The sequence below is a fragment of the Herpailurus yagouaroundi genome, unplaced genomic scaffold, assembly GCF_014898765.1.
Source record: "Herpailurus yagouaroundi ecotype Mexico unplaced genomic scaffold, PumYag 67793, whole genome shotgun sequence".
NCBI lineage: Eukaryota > Metazoa > Chordata > Mammalia > Carnivora > Felidae > Herpailurus > Herpailurus yagouaroundi.
In genome coordinates this window covers 25,382,441-25,405,519 of record NW_024420586.1, presented here as the reverse complement: position 1 = coordinate 25,405,519, position 23,079 = coordinate 25,382,441, and the positions used below count along the sequence as shown (strand labels likewise).

Below are 23,079 nucleotides of genomic sequence, written 5' to 3'. Positions count from 1 at the left end.
TACTGACAGGAGGGACGAACTGCGTCTGCGCAGAAGGCTGTCGGGGGGGGTGGGGGGAGGAACATGGCGCAAGCTCTGTCTGAGGAGGAGTTTCAGCGGATGCAGGTGCTGCTCACCGGGGAAAAGACCACCGCGTTAACCGACGGGGGGCGGGGTAGAGAGAGGTCAGGCCACCGGCTCTGAGAAGGGGTTGGTTGGGATGGACCTTGAGTCTAAGGGGTTGGTCTGGAGAAGGGAAACTGAGGCTCTGAGTGGTGAGACTGTTGGATTCCGAGATACTATTGGGCTCTGAGGGGTTGGATTCTATTAGCTTTGTGGGCGGAGGAGAGAGTCCTAGAGTGGGTGATACCTTACTCAGACCTGGAGGGGACGAGACTTTTGGGCCCGTGCGGGGGACACCATGGGTCGGTGATGATAACATTGGGTTTTGAGGGAAGGAAATCCTGAGAGGGCGAAACCATTTTGTCTGGAGAGGAAGGAAGCAGACGTTGGGCCATTTGCGTCATGGTGGGGGGAGCCCTTGAATGGGTAATACCATTACCCGGTGGAAGGTGGAAATGTTTGTGGGAGATACCACTATGCCGAGGAATTGGGGAAAGAACCCACATGCTGTCATTGTTCTTGAGAGGTGGAGATCCTGCGTGAGTGCTGGTACTGGATCCTAAGAGGTGGTGGTACCATTGGGTGATTACAGGTGATCCCATTAGGTCTGGGGTGAAGAGGACCCTGACTGGGTAATACCGTTAACTCCTGTTGGAGAGAAGGCCAAAAAAGGTTAAAGAGTGTTACCTCGGACCACATGGAGGGGAAATCACTGGGCTTTAGGGAGGTACCCTAATTGGGTATCCTGACCACTTGATTCTTTCTGGGATGACTCTGAGATCGGATGAAAGGCCAGAGTAGGCCCTTGTTGAGAGAGTTCCTTACCGGGGAAGACCATTGGATTTTGTGTGGGAGGAGACTCTGAAAGGGGGAAGCCCTGAGTGGGATTCTGTGGGAGGAGAGGAAGAACTCCAAGTGAGTATAGGTAGTCCTTTGATCCTTGAATGAGAGAAACCAGTTGTCCCGGTGTGATGGAGGCTTAGAGTGAGAGGGTAAGATCACTGGACCATGAAAGGGGAAGTTAAAACTTGTAACTTGTGTGGGGAGATTCCAAGTAAGAGTACTCACTCAACTGGCCCACCCAAGGCTTTGTGGAGGAGAGACCCTGAAGGATGTAGGACCATCACATTGGATCATGACTGGGGAGTTCTTGAGGGATGTGGGGGACCCTTGGGTGAGGAAGATTGATTTCACTGGGCCATGAGTGAAGGCAAAACCATTTGGTTCTGATAGATAGGGCTTCTCCGTGTGTTACAAGGGTGTACAAATTGGGTCAAGACAGGTAGATCACTGGGTCTGGTAGAAGAACAGGGCGAAGCCCTCTGACCTTAAGCCGACCACCAGGGGGTGGAGGCTGGTGCCATGGGAGGAGGGAAAGAACTTGGTGGGGTAAGGGACAGTAGGTCTGGGAAGAACTGGCCTCAGTGCCTTACAGGGCTGTTAGGAAGGGTATGCTATTTGGAGTGGCCCATACCTCACTCTCCCTTAATTCTTGAAAGTGATTTGGATGTGTTTTGAGAGTCTTGGGGGTAAGGAGGATCCAGGCAACCCCCAACTTAGTGTAAGTTGGACAGGAGTATACTGGGCCCTCTTCCCTTGAAAAAGGAGGAATGCAGGCCCTTGTCCCCTATACTCAGGGGCCTCCAAGTCTGGCCAAGAGTATAGACAATACTCTTCTATGACAGAAAGAACAATGTTTAGTGTCTGATGAGGCCAGTGAGGATGAGGACGAAGAACTTTATCCTGTGGGTGTGGAGAACCATGGAACATGCATATGAGCAAGAACCTGCTGGAGCAGTGCTCTGTCATGGCCTGAGTGCTGAGTGAATTGGAAGAGGATAGAAAGAAGAGTGAGGCTGGCTGTGGTTATAAGTAGAGCTAGAGAAGGTAGGACATAGGCTGAGGGGCTGGAGGCTCATTTAGGATGCAGGGTACATAGGTCTTAAGGAGTGGCTAAAGAGGCATGTGGAAGGCAGCAGGATCCGTGGGGCTCAGGAGATTGGTGCCCTCACTGTGAGAGTAGGGACACATTCCTGACCAAGTCATTTCCCTTCCCTGCCTCCCCCAAGGCTCAGCTCCTGGAACTCCGGACAAATAACTACCAGCTTTCAGATGAACTACGCAAGAATGGTGTTGGTGAGCCAAGAGGGTCTCATTAGATGGGGGTGGCTTTTGGAGATAAGAGGCCAAGGGAAAAAACCTCAGAGGCCTGGCAGGAAGACCTTTCAGCTTCCTACCACTGACTGAGGCTGAGATTCCCTGCTTTCCCCACACTAGAACTCACCAGTCTTCGACAGAAGGTCGCCTATCTGGATAAGGAATTCAACAAAGCTCAGAAGGTACCTCCCTCCACCCAATCACCCACCCATTCTTCCCTATAGCCCTCTGACTCATTTACCTAGCCAGTGAGCACCTACAGGGAACCAGACCTAATGTTACATGCTGTCATCAGTCATTCAAAAAAACTCTCACAGAAGTCTCTTTAGTTTGCTAATTTTATCTAATCCTGCTTAATTATTGATTTTTAGTTTACTCTTAATTCATTTTCAATTTCAATTACTTATTCTCATTCACTACCTTCTAACTAAATAGTCACATCCAGGGGCATCTGGCTGGCTCAGTCAGTGGAGGATGCAACTCTTAATCTCAGGGTTGTGAGTTCAAGCCCCACGTTGGGTGTAAAGATTACTTAAAAACAAAAAAATTCTTGGGCCGCCTAGGTGGCTCAGTCGATTAAGCGTTGGACTCTTGATTTTGGCTCAGGTCATGATCTCATGGTTTGTGAGGCTCTGCCCTTGGTATTCTCTCTCTGCCCCTCCCCTGCTCACACTCCCTCTCTCTTTCTCTCTTTCAAAATAAATACATTTTTAAAAATCTTTTAAAAAATAGTCACATCCATGGGTGAATCTGTTTTGAATCTGCCTTTTTAAATTGTATTTTTAAAATTTTTTTTGAGAGAGAGAGAGAGAGGGAGAAAGAGTGTACAAAGCAGGGTAGAGGGGCAGAGGGAGAGAGAGAGAATATTAAGCAGGTTCCATGCTCAGCGCAGAGCCCGATATGGGACTTGATCCCATGAACCTGGGATCATGACCAGAGCTGAAATCAAGAGTCAGACACTTAACTGACTGAGCCATCCAGGTTCCCCCCTTGAATCTGCCTTCTATCCTCCACTCACACTCCTGCCTTGTGCTCCCACTTCCCATCCCTGTCCTGGCCCTGTTGGTAAATTGAGACTAAGCCTACCTCTCAGATCATCTGAAGATGAATTGCATGTAACCTATTATGGCCCCTCAAGGCATTCAAGGCCCTCCTTTATCTCTTTCTTCCTGTCCCCATGCATAATTCAATGTTATGTGCTCTATAAATATTTGTTAGATGAAGGAATACAGAATGCGGAAAGTCTGGTAGTCCTGAAGGTGAGCTTCTCTTTGGTAGGGTGCTGATTGCCCAACCTGGCAGTGCCCTCAGCTACCCAACAAGGGAGCAGCAGTTTTCATGGTGCATGGGAGGGATCCACATAGATGTGTTTGGACTGATGTAGAAATGAAGCCATAATTTCTGAGCCCAGAAACCCAGCCCATGAAGGGTTAAATACTAAAACTCATGAACAGTCTCCAGAGCTTAGAAGAAAACATGTAAACAGGATGTCGTTCACTCACTCACTTCATCATTCCTGTGGACTACAGATTTCATTCAAGTTCTGTGGTTAAAGACACTCCCATCCCTTGAACCTGTCATCATTACCCACCCCCTTGACACTTGCCACAATGTTTCCATACCCTAGTGAGGGAGTTCATCTCTGTTCACCTTATCTCTCTTCCCACCCCCTCACCCTTAGGCACTGAGCAAGAGCAAGAAAGCTCAGGTAAGGGGACCCATGGTGGGTGAATGTGTCTGGGAGACTGAGGGGCGATATTTCTGTATGCTGGGATCTCCTAGTACTGGCCTTTCTTTCTCTGTGTGTGCACTCACATCTGTGACTACCTCACTGTCACCTGTTTCTATGTCTGTCTTTATTTTCCTGTGTTTGTCTCACTCTGTGCTGCTTTCTGTGTCTTTCCTTCTCCCTTTCTCCCCATCCTTCTCTCTGAGTCGCTCTATGCCTCTTTTCCTGTTCCTCTCTGACTCTTGCTTCTCTCCCCATCCAACCTTCCCTTTTTCTCTCCCCCGCCTGTTCCTGTCTGCCGTCATTTCTCTTCTCTCCCTTTCTTTATCTCTCCCTCTGACTTCTTGTTTCTCTCTCCCCCTGTTCCTCTCTCTCTTCTTGATTTCTTTCCCTGACCCCCTCTCTCTTGCCTCTGTTCTGTTCTCCCTCCTTTGATCTCTCTGTTCCTATCTTTCTTTCTGCCTTTTCTTTTTTTCTCTCCCTCTCCATCCCTATATATCCCCCTTCCCTCATCTCTCTCTACCTCCTCTCACCTATTTCTGTCTACCCCTCTCTTTCTTCCCACTCTCTCCCCTGCCATGTCCATCTTCCCTTCTCTCTACCCTTCCATGTCTGTCTCTTTCCTTCCTTTTATCTCCTGATTTCACCCATCCCATTCTCTGTACCCTATGTTCCCCCCCCCATCATTTTCTCCCTGTTTCGTTGTCCTACCTCTCCATCCTTTCTGTCCTTGTTGGAGACCATGCCCTTGTCTGCCATTGCAGGAAGTCGAAGGGTTGCTAAGCGAAAATGAGATGCTGCAGGCAAAGCTGCATAGCCAAGAAGAGGATTTCCGCTTGCAGAACAGCACACTTATGGCGGAGTTCAGCAAGGTGCTGGTGCCTGGGATTGCCGAGGGGGATCCAAGGGGCGATCCGAGGGGAGGGGCCACCTGGGCTAAAGTCTGAGGGCAGCTGAAAGTGGTTGGACAGAGGCTGGCCCTGGATCACTGTCCATGGTGCTGAAACATCCTTGCTATGTGCTGGGGGGTAGTGGTTTGACAAATGGGGCTGCCGACTGTGCTGCGATTAGAAGGCTGCGAGCCCTGAGGACAGCTGGTTCCAGACCAAGGCACTCCTTTTCTTTGAGCTTCAAGTTCCCTTGTGTATATTTGACAGCTGATGCTATGAAGCTCCAGGGCATTGGAGGGTCTGGAGGGTCTTAGGTAAAGTTCTTATGCTTAGCATGAGATGGAAAGATGTTCTAGCTGCTTCCCTTTACTCTTCCTTTCCTTCATCTGACATGAGCCTGGAGTTCTAGTTCTTCTAGATAATTCGTGCTGGATTGGATCATTCTATCTCCTCACTGGTTTTAGTGTCCTGGCTGTTTCTGAATCTACTAGGGAGTTAGAGATATTATCTTTTGTTTCTTTATCTATCTTCTGTATCCACGATCAATAAGTCTCTAAAGTTTTAGTGTGTTTTGAGGAAAAAATTATCACGACAGCAAAAATGGTATTTCCAGGACTGCATGTGAGAATGTAGTACTTAAGACCTTAAATAAGAAAATACGAAAACAACCTTTAAACAGTTAGAATATCGGGAGAGGTGATTTAACAAGTCTAAGTTAAGAACCATAAGGCCTAGATTAAACTCTTGGCTCTGCCTTTTACTAACTGTAATCTTGAGCAAGTCACTTGACCTGCCTGTTCCTTGGTTCCCAGATGTTTAAATTGGAAATGATAATGACAGTACCTGCTTTGCAGGGATTTTGTGAAGATTGAATGGATTAATGTCTGTACACCACTTATAACGGAGCTTTGCACATAGTATCAGCTATGTAGGTGTTAGCTACTATCTTTTTATTATTACTGATTCATTTTTCCTCTAAAATATTTTTTGACTATTTAAAAGTTTTGAATCCATCCTGTGGCCCTGCTCTGCCTCAGCCCTTACTGCCTCTTACCTGCTTTATTCCCACAGCCTTCTTGCTGGTCTCCTTACTTCTAGTTTGTCCAACCAGTCTGTGCCCTAGAGGTTGTCCTGACCTGCAGGCCTTACCACATCACTCCTTTAAGCAACAACTCCGAGTGGGTCCCTTACCCTGACTGTTCAGACCCCCTGGTGCTCATGTAATAGCTGACCTCATCGCCTCACTTCTCACTGTGTCCTGCCTCCAGCCTCAATGGTATCATGGTTCTTTTAGGATGGGGCAGGGACAGGGATTCCTCCATAAATACAGCTTGTGTTTTCCAGCACCTGTCCTGGGCTAGGCACTGGACCAGGTATAGAACCTCCTTCACACTCCCCCTCCTCCTCCTCCTGGGAACTGGAAGTGCTAACAGAGAGACCTGGATTCAAGGCCTACCTCTACCACTTATTTGCCAAGATATTTCAGCTCAATTTTTCCTTCAACAAATAGTTATTGAGCACCTCCTTCATGCTCTGTGTTCTGGACATAGTTGTGAGCAGCACAGAACAGCCCCCACTCTTAGGTAGCTTATATTCTGCTTATGGGGTGGGGAGAAAGATAATATATTAAAAAATAATAATAGTACAGATAGCTGACAGTTACATAGTGTTTACTGTGTGCCAGGTCCTGTTTGATGTGTTTTACATTATTCACTCATTTATTCTTACAACAGGCCAATGAGATATTAGTAGTATTCCTACTAAGCACATGAGGAAAACTGAGCCCCAGAGAAGTAAAGTAATTTGTCTCAAAGTCACATAGCTAATAAATAGCAGAGTAGAAGTTCACATCCAAGCAGTCTGGTTTCAGAATCTGTGCTTGTGACCCTATGTTACAAAATAAAGTTTAATTGTCGATCACAATTTATAATCCAAAAATGTGCAGAGCTTTAGGAAATTAGCGTACTAGGTAAATTTAACTGTGATTAGTACTAGGTAAAAAAAGAAATTAACAGAGTGCTGTGACAGAGAGTATTGGGATTTCTGTGTTGGGGGATTACTACTTCAAGGAATACATCTGAACAGAGCACTGTAGGATGCAAAGGAGCCAGTCATGTGAAGAACTGGATGAAAGGAATAGTGTTCTGGGTAGAAAGTAATTCCAGGCAAAAAAATAAAAATTCTCTGTAGGTCTCAGTATTCTCATCTGGAAATGGGGTTTTAGCGTCACTTATCAGGAATGCTCTGCAAACTGTGTTTTGGCCAGGAGTCGAGCAAGGGGCTGGCCTAGTTTTATTTGCATTGTACCTCGCTCCAAGGCCGAGCGCTGATGATGGTGGAAGGCGGGGAGAGGGGAGGTGGCTGTGGGTAGCACTGGCTTTGGAAATGCCCTGAAAGCTGTGGTGCCTAGGCTCCCAGACACAGACCCTTCACAGAAGAGGTGTGGCAGCAGGGCTATTTGTGATGTTGACATCTGGGACCAGCAACTTCCAGAGGAGCCTGAGGTCTTGGATTATGACTATGAGGTTGGGATTGGGCAAGCAGAAAAGTGTTCTTGGTATCCTCAATCCTCTGTGACTCTGCCACTTACCAGATGTGGAATTTGAGGTCATTTAACATTTGTGGCTCAGCATCCTTATCTGTGAAGTGGGGGGGGGGGTGGATAATGAGGAATGACAGCACCTACATGACAGAGACATTATGAGAATTCAGTGAACTATAAAGTACATCAGCCAAGCACCATGTATATTTCAGCAAATGTTGTTTTGATTCTCTGCTTTTCTGCTCCCTCCCTCCTCCCCTGTTCAGCTCTGCAGCCAGATGGAGCAGCTGGAGCGGGAGAACCAGCAACTGAAGGATGGAGCTGCCAGGGCAGGCACTGCCCAAGCTGGGAGTCTTGTGGATGGTGAGCTGCTGAGGCTGCAAGCCGAGAACACAGCCTTGCAGAAAAATGTGGCAGGTACAAGGAGGCCCTCCTTGGAGATGCAGAGACCTTGGGGACTGAGTAGGGTGTCTTCCCCCTGGGGGCAGGGGAAAGGCTTCCGAATTAGGCTTGGCCCTGCTATGAACCAGTGTATAACTTTGGACGAGCCATTTCACCTCTCTGAGTCAAAGCTTCCTCATCTACAGAGAGCTTGTAGGGATGTACACTCCCCGGAAGATTGCAGTAGGGCTGAGCTAAGAGGTGGTAGCTTTCTTAGTTTAATTCAGTGCCTGGTACCTAGCAAACGTTAGGTTATCAGATTGAATATCAGAAAGGAGCTGTTTGCTAAACGGAGAAAGTGAACGAAGGAGCTTAGGGGAGATTCTGAGCCCAGATTGTCAGTGAGGTCTGGGATAAAGGCTGGTAGAGTGTGGGTCCCAACGTGGGGATGTTTGGGGCTTGTGGCGTGGTGGGTGGTAGTTTGGTGATCTGGAGGGAGACTTTGTAGAATTTGGTTGAAGATGAGGTTATAGGAGGATTCAGCTGTAAGTAGTGGGTAGAGGATGGTGGGGCCTGGGGGGTGTAGGGGTGGGGCTCAGGGAAAACGGCTTGGGCTGGTCTGATTGTAGACAGGATTTCAGTGGATGGTAGGGCTTAAAAGATTTGTGAAGGGAGGTGCCCAGGTGGCTCAGTTGGCTAAGTGTCTGACTCTTGGTTCCGGCTCAGGTCATGATCTCATGGTTTGTGAGTTCGAGCCCCGAGTGGGGCTCTGCGCTGACAGCACGGAGCCTGCTTGGGATTCTCTCTCTCTCAAGATAAATAAATAAACTTGAAAAAAATATTTGTGAGAGGTGTGGATGGGGCTGAGCCTTTGTTTTGTAAGCTTTTGGTCATTTTGGGCAGGGTCTCTTCTACCTGAGGGATCCAAGGCCAATTCTCCCATCTATTTGAGGCATGGCAAGGGTCTTTGGAGACCACCTCATCCATCATATATTTCTGTTCTACCCACCAGCCCTGCAAGAGCGCTATGGGAAAGAGGCCGGGAGATCCCAAGCTGCCAGTGAGGGCCAAGGGGACCCCCCAGGGGGCCCAGCCCCTACTGTCCCAGCCCCCATGCCATTGGCAGAAGTGGAGCTGAAATGGGAAATGGAGAAGGAAGAAAAGAGATTGCTCTGGGAGCAACTGCAAGGCTTGGAGGTGAATCTGGGTCTGTTGGGGCTGGAGTGTCAGGAGGCAGGCAGGTGCCCTAGCTCAGTCTATGGTCCCACGGAAACGTCTGTGACATCTCCATCTTGTGGGCTAATGGATTAGGAAGGCAGGAGGGTAAGGGAAGGCACAGGCCTCACCTCCCCCTTTGCTGAAGATAGCTCCCTCCCTCATCCTTCCCTGCAGAGCTCGAAGCAGGCTGAAACATCCAGACTGCAGGAGGAACTTGCTAAGGTGGGGCTGCTGAGTTTTCCCTGGACTTTGTTCCACCCCACTCCCCACCTGCCATGCTTCCCCTGGCAGGGCAGGAGGAGCGGAGTGCCCCCCTCAAAGCCTCAATGTCACCATCTGTGAAATGAGAGACTCACATTTATGTCTCAGAGTTGCGTTCAATATGGAATAGGCTAATGTGCTTCCTCTGTCTTGTGGCTGGCAGGCCACATCTTTCTCTTACGTGTCCTCTCAGTTCTGCTTGTTCATCCATCCATCCATCCATCCATCCATTGTGTAGACTGCTGGCTTTTATCTTAGGAGCTGGAGACCCAGCGATGAGGCAGGCAATCATGATCTTGCCTTCCAGGCCTCCTCCCCTAGCCATTCTATGATGTGACTGTCAAGCAATATGTTGGGGGCATAAATGCTGGCCTTTGGAGCCTGAGGGAGCTGGGTTGAGGTCATGTTGTTGCTCCTGACCACCTGGGCAACCAAATTACTTAACTCTTCTGAGACTCAGTTTCCCCATTTGTAAAACCATTAGTACTCACTTCTCAGGACTGCTCTGAGGATCCCATGAGATAACATAAGTAAATTCCAGCTCCCAAAAAGGACTTAGTAAGAAGTGTCTATAAATATTAAATTTATTTTTTTGTCTTTATTAATATGCAATCATTTGTCTGCACCCCCCTCCCTCACCCCACCCCAGCTCTCTGAGAAACTGAAAAAGAAGCAAGAAAGGTAAATTTCTTTTTTTCCCAAGGTGGGGAAATGAATTTTGAGGGACTGGAGAGGGGACTGACTTGTGGAACTGACCCATCTATGTCTGTCTTTCTGTGCCCAGTTTTTGCCGTCTGCAGACAGAAAAGGAGACACTATTCAATGATAGCCGGTAACTACCAGGGGTGGGTGTATTGGTGGACAATAGGGACAGTACCCAGCAGAATTGCCTGAAGACCACAAGGGCAGAGGTGGGAAACGGGTCCTCGGGCCATGGTCAACATGCCCCCCCATCGCCCCCAGGAATAAGATTGAGGAGTTACAGCAGCGGAAAGAAGCGGATCTCAAAGCTCAGTTGGCTCGCACTCAGAAGCTGCAGCAGGAACTTGAGGCTGCCAATCAGGTGAGGGGCTGGATCCTGGGATTGCTGGGATAGAGACCAGGGCTGGGAGTCCAGGGAACCCTGAGGTCTAATAGAGACTGGCTGGGGAGGCTAATAGTTCTTGTGTTGGAAATATAGGGACTGGATGGGTACTGGACCCCCTTGGAGCTAAGAAAGTGGGAATTAGGGAGCCCCAAGAGTCCTAGGAATTGGCCTGAGTATGCATGAATCAAAGATCTCAGGGGGCTGAGGACTTGGGAGCTGTGTGCCACAAGGTTGGATGAATCTCAAACTCTGGGAGTTTAGAGATAGGAGTCTAGAGTCACTGGGGGCTGGGAGCGAGAACTGGAGTGAGCCTGAACTCCCTGGAGGTTTGGTGATTTTGAGACCTTTGGGGACTGCAAAGATATAAGACTTTCTTTTTTTTTTTTTTTAATTGTTTATTTTTTTTGGGGGGGGAGGGGCAGAGGGGGGAGAGGGCATCCCAAGCAGGCTCCACATTGTCAGTACACAGAGCCCGATGTGGGGCTCAAACTCATGAACTGTGAGATCATGATCTAAGCCAAAATCAAGAGTCAGTCACTTAACCAACTGAGCCACCCAGGGGCACCCTCTAGATACAAGACTTTCAAGGGTTTAAGACAGGTGAGCCTGGAGGCTGAGTGTGTTTGAGGCCCTCAGGGTATGGGGGCTGGTTTGGGGAGCTGAGACAATTAGTAAGTTGGATTACTTAGGCTAAGTGGTCCTGAGACCTCTGGAGGCTGTGAATAAAAACAAAGCAAAGCAAAACAAAACAAAACAAAACAAAAAACTGGTTAGTTGAAGACATCCAGAGACTGGAGCAAAAGTCTGAGAGTTAGAGGCTAGGGGACTTTAAAGCCTCCAGGCTTCCCCCTAGAGCAGGTGAGTCTGAGATCCCTTGGATTAGGGATATGGTGGTTTGGGGGTCTAAGGTTGGCGACAGAAGTCTGGGTAAAGCTGGGTCTTCAGTTACTTAGGTCTGAAGATCCCCAGAGACTGGGGGCAGGAGTGGCAGGTGGAGGGGGGGGTAGTCAGTCAGATATCACCAGGAGCTGGAATCTAGGAGACTGTAGGGGTTTGAGACCTCTAAGGTTTGGAGCTATGAGTTTGGGTGGACCCTAAGACTCTCGGGAGCTAGCGACATAGACTGAGTGTGCCTGAAACCCATGGGAATTGGGGTCAGGAGTCTGAGTGACACTGTAGTCCCTGAGGGCTAAGTGTGTCTGAGAATCCTGGGGCCTCCAAGCTAGCTTCTGGGTGAGTGTGAGACCTCTTTTGGATGGGAGTGGAGTGAGTTTGAAATCCCTAAAAACCTAGATGTTTTCTGAGATTCTTGGAGTTAGCATATGGGGTCTGAGGCCCCTGGGGGTAATGACCTAGAATTTGGGTGAGTCTGAGTCTGATGGCTGGGTAGTCCAAGGCCCTCAAGTGCTGGGAACATTCTGCTGGGGGGTCAGAGAGGGATCCTGTATGGTTATATGTACCCCAAAAGGGAGACTGAGGTCTAGAATGGGCTCCCCTGACCTGGTCCCTACAGAGCTTGGCGGAACTAAGAGATCAACGGCAAGGGGAGCGCCTGGAGCATGCAGCAGCTCTGCGAGCCCTACAAGATCAGGTACATGGTAATGGGAAGCTTCTGGGAGGTAAGGGGATGAGTAGAGGGCAGCCTCAGCAGGTATCGTACAGGCAGGCAAGGCCCCAGGGGTCCTGTCTCCCCTAGCCATGAGTGCGCACCCGTGTGTTTTCTTTCTTGGCTGTGGGTAGGTCCTGTCCCCCTGTTCTGGACCCACTCTCACCTATTGTGGGGGTGGGGCCAGGTGTCCATCCAGAGTGCAGACGCACAGGAACAAGTGGAAGGACTTTTGGCTGAGAACAATGCCTTGAGGACTAGCCTGGCAGCCCTGGAGCAGGTACAGGATACCCGGGAGCCCTCGCTCATCCCTCCCCAGTTTCCCATCTCCTTCTGCTTCTGATCCACATCAGGGCAGAGCAGTCTGGACCTCCTGCTGTTGTCCTGCCTCTGTTTCTGTTTGATTCTCAGCCTCTCCTCTCTGATGGCTTCCACGCTTCTCTCTGGCCATCCATCCCTGCTTCTCTTGCATTTTCTAGTTTCTCTCCAGTGAAGTACAAGAAGTGTACCAATCGTGGTGTACACTCAGTGAATCATGTCTGTCTGTCTGTCTCAATGGGGCCACCACCCAGATCAAGATGTAGAGCATTTTCAGCACCTTGGAAAGTCCCTTTTACCCCTTCCCAATCAGTACTTCCCCAGAAATAACCACTCCTCCGACCTCTAGTGACATAGATTAGTTTTACTTGTTCATTAGCTTCATGTAGTGGAATCAGACACCCATTTTTGTGCCTGGCTTCTTTCCTGTGAGGCTCATCCATACGTAGCATTGGTCTGTTCTTTTATCTCTGTTTACTATTCCACTGTATGACCATACTACATTCATCCATTCCTCTGTTGATCTCTTTATCTCATTCGTTTTTCCTTTGAAATTCTCTTACTCTCCTGGCTCTCTTTCCACCTCTCTCCTTGTCTGCTCAGAACTGGGAAGCTCACACCCTATGGCTGGCCCCTGGGGCCCTTTTCCCTCCAATTCCCATCACCTCCGTTTATTTCAGATCCAAACAGCAAAGACCCAAGAACTCAATATGCTCCGAGAAGAGAATACTGGGCTGGCAGCTGAATTGCGGCAGCGGCAGACTGAGTATGAAGACCTCATGGGGCAGAAAGATGACCTCCACTCACAGCTGCAGGTGACATCTCTGGCTATGACCTGTCTTCTCCCGGTTCCCTAGTACTGGCTCCGTGGAGTCCTACATGAGGTGCAGGGAGAAGACTATGGAGTCAGGAGGACCCAGGTTCCAGTCTGGTTTCCTGACTTATTAGCACCTTGTGTCCTAGACCAGGTTGTCTTCCTTCGCTGAGACTGAACCTCTTCAGTTAGACAGGATAGCCATTTTGAGTCTATAGTAGAAACCAGAACCATAGTGGATTAAATAAGATAGAAGCTTCGTTCTCTCTCACGTAAGAATCCAGGTGGGCTGTCTAGGGATGGAACAATGGCTTTGCAATTACCAGTGACCCAGATTCCTTCCACACTGCAGTTCTGCCACCTCCAACATAAGACTTCTATCTTGGCAGCCAAGATGCTTGCTCAGGCTCCCCTACCATCATGTTTGTATTCTGTCTGGAAGGAAGGAGGAAAAAGGGAAGGGCCCAGCATGCCCCTTTCCTTTATGAGTATAACCTGAGTTACACTCACTACTTCTTCATACAGAAATTAATCATAGGGCCACACCTAACTGCGAGGGAGGCAGGGAAAAATCAGTTCGACAACCATGTGTCCAACTACGAAATCTATTGCTAGGGACAGAGGGGAGGACACATAGAACACTGGGGAGCTGCTGCCAGTCTCTGCCATGGTTCTCATCTAGAAATGTAGAGAATAGCACCAACTTTACCAGGGTTAGGGGAGACCGGTCTACCAGAAGCGTCCTGGGTGACCATCACCTCCCGGAGGCTCTTTATGAAACTCATCTCCTTTGTCCCCTCATTAGGAGTCATTACGTGCCAATAGTCGGCTCCTGGAACAACTTCAAGAAATCGGGCAGGAGAAGGAGCAATTGACCCAGGAACTACAGGAGGCTCGGAAGGTGGGCAGCTCTGGAAGCCCAGAGGCTGCAAGGGGAGGGATTGGCCCTGGTCTGTAGGGAGGGAGCAGGTGATGTGGGCAAACGCATGGCAACAGGAAAGGATGGAAAGTGACCAGTTCCGTGAGGATAGACGAGTGACTTCGCTGGTTCTGTGGGAACGGGGAGGAGGCAGAATTGGGCTTGTTCCTTGGGGAGAAGGTGGTAGGCCGTGTCTGACGTTGAGAGAGGAGATTGACTGGCATGCTCCTGCCCCCCAGAGTGCCGAAAAGCGGAAGGCCATGCTGGATGAGCTGGCAATGGAGACCCTGCAGGAGAAGTCCCAGCACAAGGAAGAGCTGGGAGCGGTCCGACTGCGGCATGAGAAGGAAGTGCTGGGGGTGCGTGCCCGCTACGAGCGGGAGCTCCGAGAGCTGCACGAAGACAAGAAGCGGCAGGAGGAGGATCTCCGTGGGCAGATCCGTGAGGAGAAGGTGGGTGGGTGGATGGCGATATCCTTCTGTCTCTAAAAGTGGGAGAGCACAGCATCGCCCGTGGGCCAGGGGATGGTGTGGGTGAGGTGTCCGCTCCTCTGCCTGCCCCATCCATGACGGTCTCCCCTCTCCCAGGCCCGAACACGGGAGCTGGAGAATCTCCAGCAAACAGTGGAAGAACTTCAAGCTCAGGTACACTCCATGGATGGAGCCAAAGGCTGGTTTGAACGGCGCTTGAAGGAGGCCGAGGTGAGTTGGTGCCTGATGAGACACAGAGGCTACTGGGGCACATCCATGCCAAACCAGGGGACTGGGAGCAGTCAGGCCCTGGAATTTCCTGAGATACTCTGGACTTGGACATCCCTGCAGCCCCACCAGCTCCACGGCAGCCATCCAGAGGGGAGTCAGGGGATGGCCATCAGTAAGGCAGGATGTCAGATATGCAAATTTGAGAAGGCATCTCTTCCTTCTGAACCTGTTTCTGTCAGGAAATTATTGTAATATACTGTTTGTGTTTATAACATCTGTTTATTCTTTTATTTTTATTTTATTTTTTAAATTATTTTTTTTATTTTTGAGAGAGGGAGAGAACATGAGTGAGCGAGGGGCAGAGAGAGAGGAAAAGAGAGAATCTTGAAGCGGGGGCTTGAGCTCACCCAATGCGGGGCTTGAACTCAAGAGCCGTGAGGCCGTGACCCGAGCCAAAGCCAGATGCTTAACCGACAGCCACCCAGGCGCCCCTGTAATAATATACTGATTTTGTTCAAACAAGGATTTTTACTGCCATTTTTTTTGAAGACTCATAATAATACCTCAGAGGAAGTGTCACGTAGTAGTGAAGAGCACAGACACTGGAAGTAGTCATTTGCATGAGTTTCCATCCTGACTGGGCCCCTTGCTAATTGTGGACAAGTTACCTGACCTGTGGCCTGTTCTCTTCACCCGTAAAAAAGGGATAATAATAATACCTGTCATCTAGGTATTATGGGAGGATTGTATAAAATGAGTCAATATATGTCAAATCCCTACAACATTCCTGGCGTGCAGTAAGTGCTGTGTTATATTTTGTTAAATAGAATAAAATGCAGATGTCAGTCTGTGATGCAAACAGCACAGCCCTGGATGTGACACTTCTGTGTACTGCCTAAGGGCACACAGTGTTCCCTGCAGGAGTGTCTCCTACATGCCCGCAGGCCCCTGCCGCCATCACATCCCTCACTGGGCGTGACGTCCTCTGGGAGGCCATGGCCAGACCCACCACTTGTCTCATAGGAATCTCTGCAGCAGCAGCAGCAAGAGCAGGAGGAAGCCCTCAAGCGATGTCGGGAGCAGCACGCTGATGAGCTGAAGGTGCCCCCCTGCATGATGGCATCCTTCTCTCCCGGGAGGGCCAGGCCCTAGAGGGAGGACAGAAGTTGCCCAAGTAGAGGCCTGAGCTGCCCTCTGGTTTGCAGAGCAAGGAAGAGGAGCTACAGGGTGTGCGGGATCAGCTCCAGCAGGCCCAGGAGGAGCGGGACTGCCACCTGAAGACCATCAGCAACCTGAAACAGGTCACTTGTCCCTCCGCCAGTCCAGATACAGCCTGGGCCTCAGCACATAGTAACGGGGCGGGGAGGGAACGCACTGCACATGGCCGTTGTGGCAGCCACCAGCCACACCTTCTCTATCCCACAGGAAGTGAAGGACACAGTGGATGGGCAGCGAATCCTGGAGAAGAAGGGCAGTGCTGCGGTATGATGGGGAGGTGTCCAAGCACGGCCCCCCACCTCTGGGTCCACTGGGCCTCAGCCCTCCCCTTTCCCCCTGTTCCCCACAGCTCAAGGACCTCAAGCGCCAGCTGCACCTGGAGCGGAAACGGGCTGATAAGCTGCAGGAGCGACTGCAGGACATCCTTACCAACAGCAAGAGCCGCTCTGGTGAGGGACCAAATGGCAGGGGGGGCTGGGGTGCAGGGGAGGAGGCCAGGCTGGGGCCCAAAGGCCAGAGGTATTTCCTGTACCTCGTTCCACTGGGCTGTCCTGCGCTTTCTGTCCCTCTTGAACTTGGTGCGTCTGTCTGGCTCTCCTCTGTTTCTCCTGCTCTCTGCATTACCTCTTTCTTTTTCATTTTTTAAAAATTTTTTTATGTGTGTTTATTTTTTTTTTTTTAAGGTGCTGCAGTTTTGATTTTTTTTTTTTCAACGTTTATTTATTTTTGGGACAGAGAGAGACAGAGCATGAACGGGCGAGGGGCAGAGAGAGAGGGAGACACAGAATCGGAAACAGGCTCCAGGCTCTGAGCCATCGGCCCAGAGCCCGACACGGGGCTCGAACTCACGGACCGCGAGATCGTGACCTGAGCTGAAGTCGGACGCTCAACCGACTGCGCCACCCAGGCGCCCCTATTTATTTTGAGAGAGACAGAGACAGCATGAGCTGGGGAGGGGCAGAGGGAGAGGGAGAGGGAGAGAATCCCAAGCAGGCTCCACACCATCAGCGCAGAGCCTGATGTGGGGCTGGAACTCACAAAACCATGACATCACGACCTGAGCCAAAACCGAGAGTCGAATGCTTAACTTGACTGAGCCCCCCCCCCCCCCGGGGGGCCCTCTGCATTACCTCTTTCTGTGTCTCTCCTCTGTTTTGGTCTCTCTGTGCCGCCTTGTGCCATCTCTCTGTCTCTCCTTTTCTCTCTCTCCCTGCTTTCTTTCTCTCTGCTCTCTTTTCCCCTTGCTGCTTTTTCCTTCTCTGTCTCTATCTTCCCTCTCTCTCTCTCTCTTCTCTGTCTTTGTCTCTGTCTCTGGATCCCCCCAACTCATACATATTCCCACACCTCACCTGGTGTCTCTAAATTTCTTGTAGCCATTCTCTCATTCTATGAATAGGGACTGAGCCCCCGTGCTCACATCCAGGGTCTTTGATAGGAAACCCCCCGAAACCCTGTCCTCAGGAAGCTCCCGGTTGAGCTAGAGAGACACACAGCAGTGCAGCATTATCACCATGCAGCTAAAATCCATGTTATTTCTGCCGCTTAGGGCAGAAGATACAACAAAAACCCTTGAGTTGCTTTGGACTTTATTTTTTAAGAAGGAAATGGCCTATAAATACATTTAAATAAATAGATAAGACACAGTGATGATAGCTCTGGTGCATCTCCCACATCACAGGCTCAGAGAAAATTGCTCCCCTGTCCCCCTGCAGCCATCGGCTCCTGCTGGAGACCCTCGGGGTGGGATGACAGCCCCCTTCCCTGATACCCAGAAGCAGCTGCAAGAGTAGAGGCCCGAGCTCGGTGGCCCTGTTTTAAGTGACATGGCAAAAATGGATGTATCGCTCACCCTGTCTGTGTCTCAGAGACACTGGGTCTCCTGAAGTGACCTCTCTTTATAAAGGAGTTTTGTTTCTGTTTTGCTAACCGATCAGTGTATGAATCAACAAGCAGATTCCAGTGGCTTGCCATACATCGTCCTTGTCCATTAGATGAAATCCGGATTTAGGTTCATGGCTACATGTCCGTCTCTTTTTTTTTTCCCCCTCTGGTCTCTGCTCTGACCCATGTCTCTATTTGCCTCTCATCTGCTGTGGCTTACTGTCTCTCTTGGATTTCCCCTCTGCGTGTGGGTGTGCCCCTGTGCTCTCTCCAACTGTCGGTCTTCCTTTCTGCATAACCCACGTCTGAGTGAGTGCATATGGCCCTTTATGCCCGTACGGGTCCACATTGCCAACTTTCTCCCAGCTGCTTCACCTTTGTTTCTCTTCTGGCGTGTGTGTTTGCCTGGAGAGGCAGCCACTTTCTCTGTTTCTGCCTCTCCCTGTCGTACTGTCTGCTTCCACCTTGCCTGTGCCCGAGTGTCACATCGCCTCCTTCCATCTCCATCAAATCTATTTCTGCCTCTTCCTGCCAGTCGCTGCCCTGGGACCCTGGGGGATTGGGGCTCAGGTTTCTCTTCTCTCTCTGCCCAGGCCTCGAGGAGCTGGTTCTGTCAGAGATGAACTCACCAAGCCGGACCCAGACTGGAGACAGCAGTAGTGTCTCCTCCTTCAGCTACCGGGAGATCTTGAGGGAGAAGGAAAGCTCGACTGTTCCTGCCAGGGTAAGGGGCTAGGAAGAGCCGACAGCCCAGCCTCTCCTACCCAGATTCTTGGGGGTCCACCTTTTCTCCTCCCCTGCAGCCATCTACTGCTCTGGGCCCAGCACACACATTTTCCTGTCAACTGTTGTCCATGCTTGCCAACTTGGATTCAGATTGCCAAATCAGGGATGGGCAAGTTATTCTCTCTGACCCTCTGTTCCCTCATCTGTGAACTAATTCCACCTTTCCTGGTGTCATAAAATATGTAGCTCATAGAAGGTGCATCATCTCTATGGGAGGTCCTTTTTTCCAACTCATAATTATCACTTGTGACTGTCGTCTATAATGTCAGCTTCCTGGGCTGGCCACTTTTCTTTGGAAATGATTTGTTATCAATCTGTAAGTAGTATGTGTGCTGTATAGAAAGATTTGAAAAGCACCCACAAGCAAAGACTTTTAAATCCAAAGAAACCACATCTTCACCATCCAGAGATCCAGAGATCACCACTATAAAGCCTTGGTTCACACCCTTCTAGATCTTGCTCTTTTTTTTTTTTTTTTTAATGTTTGGTTTTTTTTGAGAGAGAGACAGAAAGTGAGCCCGGGAGGGGCGGAGAGAGAGGGAGACACAGAATCTGAAGTAAGTTCCAGGCTCTGAGCTGTCAGCACAGAGCCTGATGTGGGGCTCGAACCCACAAACTGCGAGATCATGACCTGAGCTGAAGTCAGATGCTTAACTGACTGAGCCACCTAGGTCCCTTGAATCTTGGTCTTTCTTGAACCTAAATGAGATCATAAGTAACCCATTTTTGTTCAGCCGATCTTTACCCTCCCAGTTTTGTAAATTTTCATCTCATCTGGTACTTTGGCCTTAATCACATCTCTCTGGTTGGCCCCAAAATGTCCTTGATTGCTGGTTTTGCGAAAACTGGCATTCAGTTTCAGGGTTCATGTCACATCTGGCTGCTTTATGTCCGTTAAGTGTCTTGATTCTAGTGTGGTCCCCCCTTTTTTTTTTTTTTTCATGGCACCAACCCACAGAGGAAACCACCCAGTTAACCTGCAGAAAGCATCCCACCTTTTTGGTTTTCCTGCTGGCTTCCTAGTGGTGTCATATTTCTTGTTCCTCTGTCCCCTAGTTTTCCTGTCAACTGGAAACGAGATCTCATTTTTTATAGGCCCTTTGTTCATCTTCTCAGGAAGGAAATGACTTGGTGGCTCCTATGTCCCTCTTTAGGCAAAGGGAGACCCAGGGCCTTTGCAGGTGCTGAGACTTGTCTATAGCCCCCGTCACAGAGCCCATCCTCATCCTCCCTGGCTCCCTCCCAGCCCCTGATCCTATCTGGGGCAGGTGGCAGCGCTGAGACAGGGCTGGCCTCTCCCCTCCTCTTCCCTGCAGTCCTTATCCAGCAGCCCTCAGGCCCAGCCTCCGCGGCCAGCAGAGCTGTCAGACGAGGAAGTGGCCGAGCTCTTTCAGCGCCTGGCAGAGACACAGCAGGAGAAATGGATGCTGGAGGAGAAGGTGCTGCCTGCCTGCCTGTCCCCACTTGGCACTCCCTTGGAGAGGAGGCTGGGGCGTTGTGTGTGTATGGGGGAGGGGCTGCCTGGCTGGGCCCCTTATTGTGCATGAACACGCTGGGCCACCCTGCAGGTGAAGCACCTGGAGGTGAGCAGCGCCTCCATGGCAGAGGACCTTTGCCGGAAGAGTGCCATCATTGAGACCTACGTCATGGACAGCCGGATCGGTCAGTGCTCCATCCCTAGCCTCACCCACCATCCAGCCTCTGACCTGCCCCCTCCTGCCCCACTGGTTCCTCTCGTCTTGCAACTCAGCAGAGTTACTGACAAGGACCACAGCTGCCAGAGGGGAGAGCAGGCCAGGCCCGTCACTGTGTCTGTCTTTCACCTCGGCTCTTCCCTTCTGCCAGGGTCTCTCCTTTCCCCAGTGTGTCTCTCTGTCCTTCTCTCTTCCCCCCACCCCTTCTATCTGCCCTGCCTCCTCATCTTGTCTCACTGCTCCTGCTACCTGTCTGTCCTGTGCCTCCTCTGGACATTTTCATCCTCTGCATGTATACCCCTTTGGGGCTCCTTATCTGTTCTTCTCCCCTCTCCCACTTTCTCTCCTCTTTTGCCCCCCTCTCCCATCTTCGTTTCTTTTGCTCCTTTCTTTCACACCTTCTCCAATCCCTGTTTTCCCCGTATTGATCAGAATAACATGGACTGATACGTGCTGAGAGCTGACTGTGTGCTCTGCGCTTTGCGTGCAGCCACTTTTCCAGCTCCACGAATTGTTCATTAGCCCCATTTCTCAGGGCTGCACAGGTAGTAAGTGACAGCCAGGTTTCACATGGCAAGGCCTCTGCCCCCTGCATCACGTGGCTTCTCCCCCCACTTTTCACCCCCACTTTCTGTTTCCCTCTCTTCTGCCCCATCTCTGTCATCTCTCCTCCGGCTCTGCCGAAGGGGTGGTTCTCAGCCTGGCCCCTTGCAGATGTGTCTGTGGCAGCAGGCCACACAGACCGCAGCGGGCTGGGCAGCGTTTTGAGAGACCTAGTGAAGCCAGGCGACGAGAACCTTCGGGAGATGAACAAGAAGCTACAGAACATGCTGGAAGAGCAGCTCACCAAGAATATGCACTTGCACAAGGCGAGTGTGGCCTACCAGCCTACCCATCTGTCCATCTAGCCACCTCCTCCCTCCACACCCACCTGATCCCCCCACCACACAGCCCCCAGGTCATCTGCCCCCTACCCATCTAATCATCTGCCCCATGTCTTTCCACCCATTTCCTGACATACCCCTCTCTCCCTCTTACCTACTCATCAGTAGCCCCTTGTCTTACCTTTTACCCACCTGCCCAGCAACCTGCCTGCCTACCTGTTGTTGCCCACCTGTTTGCCTACCATGGATCCCCCATGCATCCACCCACATGTCTACTTGCTCATCCTGCCCCCAGATATTCCCCCTTTTCTGGGGGAGTCAGAAATTATGCAGACCCAGCCCCTGCCTCTGAGAAGTGAGCTCACCATTTAGTGGAAAAGATGGTCGTGAGGTGAGGGTTGTATCCTCCAGCCCTCACCATGCACAGCTGGTGATCCATGCCTATATCCATATCCCTGGGAGGCTCCCCCTCCTCTCCCCCCCACACTTATCTTTTCCAAGCCCAGCCCACTGCTGGGGTTCTGTGAGCCTCTCAAAATACCTTCCTGTGCCAGGCTAGACATAGCTGGGCATTGATTAATGAGGTGAGATGGATGACACCCCAAGCTTGGTGAGGGAGCTTCCCCTGCTGCTTCCTCTGGCCCCTGATGGCTCGTTTGTTTCTTAGGACATCGAAGTTCTCTCCCAGGAAATTGTGCGGCTCAGCAAGGAGTGCGTGGGGTCCCCTGACCCAGACGTAGAACCTCGAGAAGCCAGCTAAAGACCTGCGGGCTGCACCTACTCCTTCCCCTCCCCACCCACCAGGAAACCATTCCCTTGGGCTGCGGTGGGAAAATGGGACCGCCAAAATCAAATAGGTTGGGAGACTGGACATTAAAGGGGTTGGAGGCCTGATGGCTGGTGTTAATGACCCTGTTTTAGGGCAGAAGCCCCTGGGGAGTGGGGATCCTGAGGGGAGGATCAGGGATTTCTCCTCCTTCTTGGCCCTGGCTCCCAGGGGCCTTTGCCTTCATCTCTGCATGAGCTCTCCCTCCCCAGAGACCAACTCTTTTTTATTTTATTTTATTTTTTAATTTATGTCTGGAAGCCTGGCTACTCTGCATTTGGGATTGGGGATGTTGGGTGGGGCACAGTCCATGTTCAGCGTTCTAGCAACGTGTGTGTGTGTGTAAAGGCTGCAGCCGAAATACCATCTGGCCAGATGGGCCCACCCACTGACTGTCTACTCTCATTCTTTCCAACCAGGAGGGATGTGCTGGTGATGGGGAGGTCACACCATTGGAATGGGAAGGGAGGTCTCTGGTGGCATGAGGAGGGTGGTCTCTGGCTACAATTTTATCCCCCTTCCCCTACCTTCACCCAGCTGTCTCCAGTCACCGTGGGCCTGCCCCTCAAACTGAATGGAACAGAAACATGGGCAGATATGTATGTGGGTGGATATGTATGGGGTGTGGGTGTGGATGAGTGGGCAGATGAGAGGATAGATAAGTGGTTAGATGGACTGATGGATAAATAAGTGGAAGGTTGCATGGATCAGTGATAGGATGAGAAATAAATGGACAGATGGATGGATGGGTGATTGCATGAATAAATGGATAGATGGATAGGTCAGGGATGTAAGTGAACAGATGGATGGCTAGGGGAATGGATTGATGGATGGATGAGGAAGAGTAAAGAGTAGGTAAATAAATGACGGGCAGGGCTATGGATAGACAAGTAGATGGGTCCGGGGGGTACATAAGGATAGGTTGGCAAATGGGTGGATAGGGTGAATATACAAATGGGTGAGCAAGTGGGTGGGTGGAGGGATAGGTAGAGCATTTGGTTGTGTGGGTGGGAGAATGAATGGATAGGTGTGTGGTGAGTGGGTGCAGGGATGGAGAAATGGACA

At 50.5% G+C, this 23,079-nt stretch overlaps 1 protein-coding gene across 4 annotated transcripts; it reads left to right on the top strand.

Annotated features, from left to right (window-relative positions):
- On the top strand, positions 1 to 22,403 carry GRIPAP1 (GRIP1 associated protein 1). Of its 4 annotated transcripts, none has more exons than XM_040469055.1 (26): positions 1 to 105; positions 2,172 to 2,238; positions 2,380 to 2,441; positions 3,941 to 3,967; positions 4,753 to 4,860; positions 7,687 to 7,837; positions 8,814 to 8,998; positions 9,194 to 9,241; positions 9,930 to 9,961; positions 10,065 to 10,112; positions 10,244 to 10,343; positions 11,881 to 11,958; positions 12,161 to 12,253; positions 12,972 to 13,106; positions 13,911 to 14,006; positions 14,264 to 14,476; positions 14,612 to 14,725; positions 15,749 to 15,826; positions 15,931 to 16,026; positions 16,151 to 16,207; positions 16,293 to 16,392; positions 18,418 to 18,548; positions 19,927 to 20,049; positions 20,179 to 20,272; positions 21,019 to 21,173; positions 21,856 to 22,403. In XM_040469055.1, exons 1-26 carry the CDS (start codon positions 64 to 66, stop codon positions 21,946 to 21,948), a joined length of 2,526 nt encoding a protein of 841 aa, XP_040324989.1. In that variant the 5' UTR covers positions 1 to 63; the 3' UTR covers positions 21,949 to 22,403. The 4 variants fall into 4 exon arrangements, with proteins under 4 accessions (XP_040324989.1, XP_040324986.1, XP_040324987.1 ...); XM_040469052.1 differs by lacking the exon at positions 1 to 105 and adding an exon at positions 564 to 641; XM_040469053.1 differs by lacking the exons at positions 1 to 105; positions 9,194 to 9,241 and adding an exon at positions 564 to 641.
- The last annotated feature ends 676 nt before the right edge of the window (positions 22,404 to 23,079 follow it).

What these genes read in the sequence shown, in the direction of transcription:
- GRIPAP1 (XM_040469052.1), top strand. Translation starts at nt 579, where the DNA reads ATGCCGAGGAATTGGGGAAAGAACCCACATGCTGTCATTGTTCTTGAG. An exon ending in ACACTATTCAATGATAGCCG is followed by an intron (nt 10,113 to 10,243) that starts GTAACTACCAGG and finishes CATCGCCCCCAG; the next exon opens with GAATAAGATTGAGGAGTTAC. An exon ending in AGAATATGCACTTGCACAAG is followed by an intron (nt 21,174 to 21,855) that starts GCGAGTGTGGCC and finishes TTTGTTTCTTAG; the next exon opens with GACATCGAAGTTCTCTCCCA.